Genomic DNA, 7334 nt, shown 5'->3' on the forward strand with positions numbered 1-7334 from the left:
CCAATAGTAGTATAAACCTAGACATATGAGTATGATGACTAGTTGCCTTTAAGCTTCTGTTCATTATAATGCATGATTAATTGCTAGGAAAACAAGACATTGTAAACTAGTGATTATGATTAGGCTTTCTTCGCCGAGACATCGGGTTTAAGGTAATTTAGAGAGTGACATTAACATTGATGAAGAAAATGATCAATTCTTAAATATATGAGAGTAGATAAGATGAAATTAATAATCATTTTGATTATCATGCAAAGTATCGGATTTGCTTGATAGTTAAAAAAATTAAAAAATGTTGTTTTCTTGCAAGTAAGTGTAAATCTTTGTGTAATTATGTTTTCATCTTAATTTTTCTCAATCATGTCAATTATGTCAAAAAAAATCATAAAATGTACAAAACCTTTTTTTTAAAAAAGATAGAAAAATAATTTTATCATCTATTTGTTTTATATCCAACTTATTGATTACACCGTAACAACTTTTTCTTCAAGATAATCCAAAAATACCAAAATATCATAAAATCTCAAAAACTAAAAAATATAAACCCTTTTCAAATGATAAACAATCAGAACTATGTGATCCTTAATTCTACAGCAAGAGTGGAGATACGTAGGAGCAAGACTAGTCCTTGTCAAATTCACTTATTTAAAAATCCAAAATTAGCCATAATCATTCCAAAAGAATTTCCAAACAAATTTCCAAATATTTTCTTTAATATCTTTCAAAACTTATTTTCAAAAGAACTACGTACCACTGATTTCTCACATGAGATTGCGTAGAAGCAAGATCAATCCTTGTCGGGCTTCCTAAAAATAAAAAACATATTTCTTTTATTTGTATTATCTTACATTGTTATTTTCGGGGAAAATAACCATTTTGAAAACTACAACAACTTTGCATATTTGATTAAATGTACTACCTTAAGACAGACGTTGTTGGATGCTAATGCCTTCCCTACATGTAAATGACTCCCGAATCCACAATTTCTTGTTTCATAGGCCATGTCTTTATTTTAAGGTTTTTTCGTAGTTTTCCAGAATAAACTATGATAACGATTCCAAACTCTAATTTTCAAACTCCACATTATTTATAAAACACTAAAAAAAAGAGACATTTAATAGGACTTGTTTCGAGGAGGTTATAAAAGCTCTCCACAAATTAACATTATTTAAAATTATTATGATGAATTGTTTGATGGTCAATAATAACGGAAGTTTTAATTGTTTTTAGAAGAGGTACATAGCCTCTATAAATTAAAATACATTTTTATAGCATTATTCCTTCCCTCTTACGTTCAAATTTCCCAAATCTTCCCTCCTACTTTCAAAATTTTCCCACTGTTCCTTGAATTTTCCAACTTCATAATATATTTCATATTCCCTTTTTCCTAGTGTTGACACACTTCCTCTTCTGCGTCGAACCATGGCGTGCGTGGATCCTCCAAGGAAGAAGAAGAAAGGAAGATACAGCGTCGTAGAGTTGAAAATCCTAGGGAACCAGCTTCTCTCCTCCGCCTCGCACATCAACAACCTCCCTCTTCTCCTCACATTCTTTTCCCCTTCTTCTCCTCCTCACCACGTCCTCGAATCCCTACTCTCTCTCCACTCTTTCTTCCTCCCTCTTCTACCAAAGCTCCCTTTCTCCTCCGTCGTCGCTACCTCCGCGGTTGCTCCCTCCACTGCTGACTAGTCCGAGTTCATGTACGTCACCTGGCTCCGCTCTAAATTCGATGAGTTCCTCAAGTCACTCCTCGACATTCTTGCCTCGGCACAGTCTGACGAGACGCTCAAGGAACTCGTGTTGGATACGCTCATGGAGTTCGTGAAGGTGGCCAATGGCAGCGCCTTCCACTCTGCTTTGTACCACAAACTTCTCCTTTGCGTTGTACGTTATGACAATTTTGTTGATTAATGTTTTTGTTATTGTTGTTTCGATATGATTTTTTTGGTTTTGGATTGGTGCTATCAGGTTCATTCCACTAGTCTGGCTACGTTTGTTGTAGATCTTCTGGAGTCGAAGTATTTCAAATATATTGATGTCCGGTATGGTTGTTATGCTGACATTGTTTTTCTAAACCAACTATTCGTTCATTTCACTTAATTTTATCATGGTTCTTTTATATTATTATGATTTATGTTATATATTGTTTCGCTCTTAGCCCCTGTTATGGAAGGCTGAATTTATGTAGCTTGTGTTATGGGGATGAATTTGTTAGTCCTTAATTCACTGACACGATGTTCTTGTTGATATTTACCTGAGCGAGTGTTTAGTGAATAACTCTTGTTGGTCATGGAGTTTTGTTTGTTTGCTGAATTATCAATTTACTTGGTGCAACTATTTTACATTTATAAGTCTGAAAAAGCTCGCTATTACTTTGGAAGGCAAAGATGAATCAGGTGCTTTTCTAGCCTTTCTTTGTCTTAGTCGTCTAGGTTTTAATATGTGAAATTGCAAACAGAAACTTGTGTATTATATTTTCGATTCCCACCCATTTGAATATTAGTCCATTGGATAATTTGTTTGCTTATCCCTATCAGATGACAAAATTGCAAGTGCAAATGGCAACAATGAAAGTCCATTAAGCTCAAAGTTAGTAAGACCTTTGACCGTTGCTTTGAAGCTACTTCCATGGTTTTCTAGTTCCTTCCTTAGTCAATACATGTATATCATTGTTGTTAGTAGCCTAATATTAGTGTAAATTGATTTTTTATTTTTTTCCTTGGTCATAAACCATGCTTACAACATGTTATAGCATATAGGCAATGTATTTAGTTTTGCAACTCAGTGCTATATAGGAGATGAATGCTTTACTTTAAAAAACTTGTTCTGATGATAAGTTGAAAATGAACTATTTTCAGGATGGAATGTTTCATCAACAATATGTATTATACTATATGCACGTTCCCCCTCTCCAAGGCTCAAATAATACATATGATTTGGAAATATGGAGCAGCGCAGGTGAGTTCTCATTTACTTTTTAGACATTTCTTTTTTAAATTTATGTATAACAATATTTAGTGCCTCCATGCCCCTTCTCCTTTGGTACTCTGTAGTTAATGTTATTTCCTTTTAGATTAAGGAACTATAAAAGTGTACCTGTATTTTTCATCCAATTTTTATTTCTTTAGTTTAGAATCGTTCTCTTTTCTTTATTTTAGAATACATTTGTTAGTCAATCACAATCATGCTTAATTGTTTGTAGTGGTTAATTGATCATCCAAAATTTTTGTCAAACGAAGTTTACATTACTGGTGATTCATATTCAACCAAGGATAAATCTCCAGGTTAGCATTTTAAAGTATTGTTTTATGCTATATGTTTTAAATTAGAGTTATAATGTGGCATTTTGCTTCAATAATGTAGCATTTTGCTTCAATATTAAGAGGAAGAGCTAAGAGAGCAATAAGATAAACCATTAAAAGGAAAACCTTAAAAAATGGTGTTAATTGAATCTGGATATTAACATGGCTAACTAGTGTTAGATTAGATGATTACTTGGTTTATATAGCCAAGCTTACCTGTTGAAATACATTGAATGTTGTTAAGATTTCTCTTTAGACAATTCCAATTTGGAACCTGTAGTGAAAGTCCTAGTTGAAACAAGTATGCAAGGTTAATGATAAGCAATTGGAATCATATCATATTTCATCTTTATACAAGTAATAAGTTAGATTTTACTTTTTTTTCTCTACATTTTGTGTTATTGTGTTATATTACTGTTGAAGTTAGGATAATTTCTTGGTTACAGGCTTCCTGTGATGAAGGGTCAGAAACAGTTGAGAGGGCATTTAATCAGCAGCTACTAGGTTTTGCTAGCTCCAATAGTGGGAAAAATATTATAATCTGCTTTTGCCTTAACAATTATCACATATATAGTTCAGTCTTTTATTTATTCTAATGGCGTTTTGTGTTCAACGGCCATTAGTAAAAAAAGATGATTTAAACTCGCACAATAGGTTTCGGTTTAGGAGCAACCGAAGTCTATCAAAACGCGATGGCATTTTCGTAGATTAATCAAACTTTTATGCCTCGATTATAGGGGAACCGAGGCATATACACTATATGACCTCGGTTAAAGTACCAACTAGGGATGACAAAAAAATCTGCGCCCGCGGATATCCGCGAATAAAATCTGCGAGGGATAGATGATACCTGCGGATATTTACTACCCGCAACCCGCGGGTAGCGGATATTTTAATACTCGCTTATAAACGGGTCGGGTGCGGGTATTGTACTATCCGTACCTGCGGATACCCACTACCCGCAAAAAATAAAATTAAAAATAAAAATTTAATTTATATTTTATTAAGTTAAATTTAATTAAAATTAACATTAATTTATATTTTACAAGATTAAATTTAATTAAAATTGAATTTAAATTTATATTTAATTTAATTTATAATATATTTTATATATTTTTTGTACTTCTATTTAAATTTTATTTTAATAATTTATTAAATTTTTTTTTAATATTTGCGGGTATCTGTGGATATCAGGGTATCCGCGGGTTTTAAAATACCTGCGGATATATTTTAAGTGGGTATCCGTGCGGGTAGCGGGTAGATTTTTTTTGTCGGGTCGGGTTGCGGGTAGGCACTATCCGTGCCCGACCCGACCCGTTGACATCCCTAGTACCAATCGGTGCTTAATATTTTGAAAATTTTGCATATTTAACTTTTGGCCTGACAACTTTTTGAACCCTGATATACTGCCTCACTTCAGTGGGGGACCCGAGGCATGTGCACAATATGACCTCAGTTAAATGGGCACTCGAGGCATATACTTCAAAAAGCTTTTCGAATACTTTTCTCTTTCTCTCTTTATCCCTCGTCCCGCATAGCTTTTGCCATTTCTCTTCATCGCAAAAGGCCATTTCTCTTTTCCACTGCTTCACCACACACTGAGAGAAGGCGACAAGAGGCGTTCGTGGTGGCTCGTGGTGGCGCTCGTGGTGGCATGTGGAGGCGTGACGATCTGGTGCGGCGAGGTCGCGGTGATTGTGCGAGTACGTTGGTCGTCCTGATTCGCGATGCAAAAGGGAGGCTCCCTTTCTCTTTTCCTTTGTTGCTTCGCCGCACAGTGAGAGAAGGCGTGACATGCGGCGTTCGTGGTGGCTCGTGGAGGTGCAACGATCACGGAGCGATGGTGCGGCGAGGTCGCGGTGACTGTGTGAGGATGTTGGTCGTCTTGCTTCGCGGCGGAAAGGGGAGGCTCCCTTTCTCTTTTCCTTTGCTGCTTCACCGCACAGTGAGAGAAGTCGATGAAGACATGTCGTGAGTGACCTCCAGCAACGACGACAAAGGTGAAGGGCTTGGTATTTGGTGAAGGCAACGTCAAAAATGGAACTATGATTTTGGTGGTGCTGATTCTGCGATTTAGGGTTTGGGTTGTTCTTAAATTTTTGGGGTTTCTGTTTTGATGAATTGAGGATCTGATTTCTTCGCGATTTGAGATGTAAGGTTTCAATATGGTAATTTTGGTATTTTAATATGGTAATTTTGGTGTTTTAATCTACGATTTGAGATCTAATTCGGGGTTTTTCCTGTTATGGAGTTTTAATCTGGTAATTTTGGTTAAGATTGATGGCTGAGATATGGGTTTTGTGTATGGCTTTCGATTGTTATGGCTGAGATATGCGATCTTGTGGTGACCATAATGCCTCGATTCCTTTTAAACGGAGGTTAAATCCTACATTGTTTTGACTCGATTCGCAGTCGAGGCATAAAAGTGAAGAGTTTTTACCTCGTCTTCTTATGCCTCGGGTCAAGAACCGGTGCCTATAGGCAAAAGTAACTGGTGCCATTACCTCTGACTGCACTAGTGGGCATTCCTATTTTATATCGTTAAACTTCAGTTTTTTAATTTTGAATTTTCATGGTTATTAATATATTGTTGCTTATTTTTATTAATTTTTTTTATTATTTCAGCAAGCTAGTGATGCAGTAAGAGCGGGTGATGAAGTAAGGAAATAGCTGGTTTTGTTGAATATGCATGTTGAGTACGTGTAGTTTTGATGTGTCATTGGTGACTATGTGAAGTAATACTAGTATTGATGATAGGTGTATGTAAAAGCTATTATTCATGTTTGTGTGTTTTGTTTGAAATGAGTTTGAATATTTGTTACCCTGTTGAATCTTTGGATTATGGGAAATAAGTTATTTATATAGGCTATGTGAAGGGAAAAAGGTTGTGTGCTTGTAAATATGATGTAGCTGAAATATTATTTTTGTTAGAGGCTGTTATTATTATGCAATATGAATGGTGTGTTCTTGATATGCAAATGGGCATGCAATAATATTTTTCATATGGAGAATCTCAACTTTGTAGGTTCGGAAATGGATGATGAATCCGTTGTTCATCTTGTTTATCATGCCTACCATCTCACAAAACTTTATATGAACATCATCAATCAAAGATTAGAAGCAATGGAAGCAGGAGAGTCTACAAACAATGACTTGTTGGGCACAGTAGTGGTGGAGCAATGAGTTCAAGGGAAGTAGTTGATGAAGTGAAGCTGTTTTACTTCAGTAGTAGGAAGCAAATGCAGAGTTATTGGTCTCATGTTTAATTTTTATGTGTTAGGGATTTTGTTTAGTTCATCAATATTAGTCTATATGTTTTTAATTGGTTTGATAGTTTTCGACTTGTAATGTTATTTAAACATTATGTATTTTTTTATATTTACATTGTAATTTAATGTATGTTATTTTAAATCATTAATACATTAATTTTGAATTATTTTTCAGTATTTTACTATTTTGTATATTTATTATTATTTTTTTAGCAAGCTCATTGAATAACATATATTAATCTTAAAATATACTGCAAAAAAATACAAGTTTTTTTTGTAATTAAATAGTTGAATATAAAGGAGGTTAAAAACTCCCACAAGATAACATCCAGTAATAGAGGAGGTTTTTACCCTCCGTAGAAAAACCTCTGCAAATTGAATGTGATACCAGGGGTGCGGAAAACTCCCACAAATAGGTTGTGGCGACTTAAAATGCGGCGATTTGAAAAACCCCCGAAAATTACTTTGCGGAGGGTAAAAGCCCATGCAAATCAAAAAAAAAAAAAACCTCCACCAAATGACATTATTTTGTTAGAGTTTTGCCAATCCCCCATCGCGATCTCGGTTGCGATAGTTGGCGACTCCACTGGGGACCAATTTTAAGAGAGTCAATCCATTTAATTAAATATGAAAAATTTATGTGGTTTTCTTTATGTTTTTCTTTCCCCTTTTCTCATTGAGCATGTATATTATTGTGTTTTGTAATGTTTGGAATAATTCTATATGTGTCTTGCTATTGTAAATAACTGCATGTGTGTATTTT

The 7334-nt window shown here is 34.8% G+C and overlaps 1 protein-coding gene across 11 annotated transcripts; it reads left to right on the plus strand.

Annotated features, from left to right (window-relative positions):
• Positions 1-1330: 1330 nt before the first annotated feature.
• Positions 1331-6720, plus strand: LOC148192542 (protein NUCLEOLAR COMPLEX ASSOCIATED 4-like). Of its 11 annotated transcripts, none has more exons than XR_015782023.1 (6): positions 1331-1884; positions 1969-2042; positions 2859-2958; positions 3203-3284; positions 3749-5960; positions 6328-6720. XR_015782023.1 is itself a non-coding variant. In XM_088098338.1 (6 exons), exons 2-6 carry the CDS (start codon positions 2036-2038, stop codon positions 6483-6485), a joined length of 399 nt encoding a protein of 132 aa, XP_087954464.1. In that variant the 5' UTR covers positions 1331-1884; positions 1969-2035; the 3' UTR covers positions 6486-6720. The 11 variants fall into 11 exon arrangements, 6 of the variants coding, with proteins under 6 accessions (XP_087954464.1, XP_087954462.1, XP_087954463.1 ...); XM_088098338.1 differs by lacking the exon at positions 3749-5960 and adding an exon at positions 2538-2589; XM_088098336.1 differs by having other exon boundaries at positions 5928-5960.
• Positions 6721-7334: the final 614 nt, after the last annotated feature.

Source organism: Vigna umbellata, chromosome 9, assembly GCF_029865625.1.
Source record: "Vigna umbellata cultivar VRB3 chromosome 9, Vumbellata_1.0, whole genome shotgun sequence".
Taxonomy (NCBI): Eukaryota; Viridiplantae; Streptophyta; class Magnoliopsida; order Fabales; family Fabaceae; genus Vigna; species Vigna umbellata.

What these genes read in the sequence shown, in the direction of transcription:
- LOC148192542 (XM_088098333.1), top strand. Translation starts at nt 1,699, where the DNA reads ATGTACGTCACCTGGCTCCGCTCTAAATTCGATGAGTTCCTCAAGTCA. An exon ending in TTCAAATATATTGATGTCCG is followed by an intron (nt 2,043 to 2,858) that starts GTATGGTTGTTA and finishes AACTATTTTCAG; the next exon opens with GATGGAATGTTTCATCAACA. An exon ending in AACCAAGGATAAATCTCCAG is followed by an intron (nt 3,285 to 6,327) that starts GTTAGCATTTTA and finishes TCAACTTTGTAG; the next exon opens with GTTCGGAAATGGATGATGAA.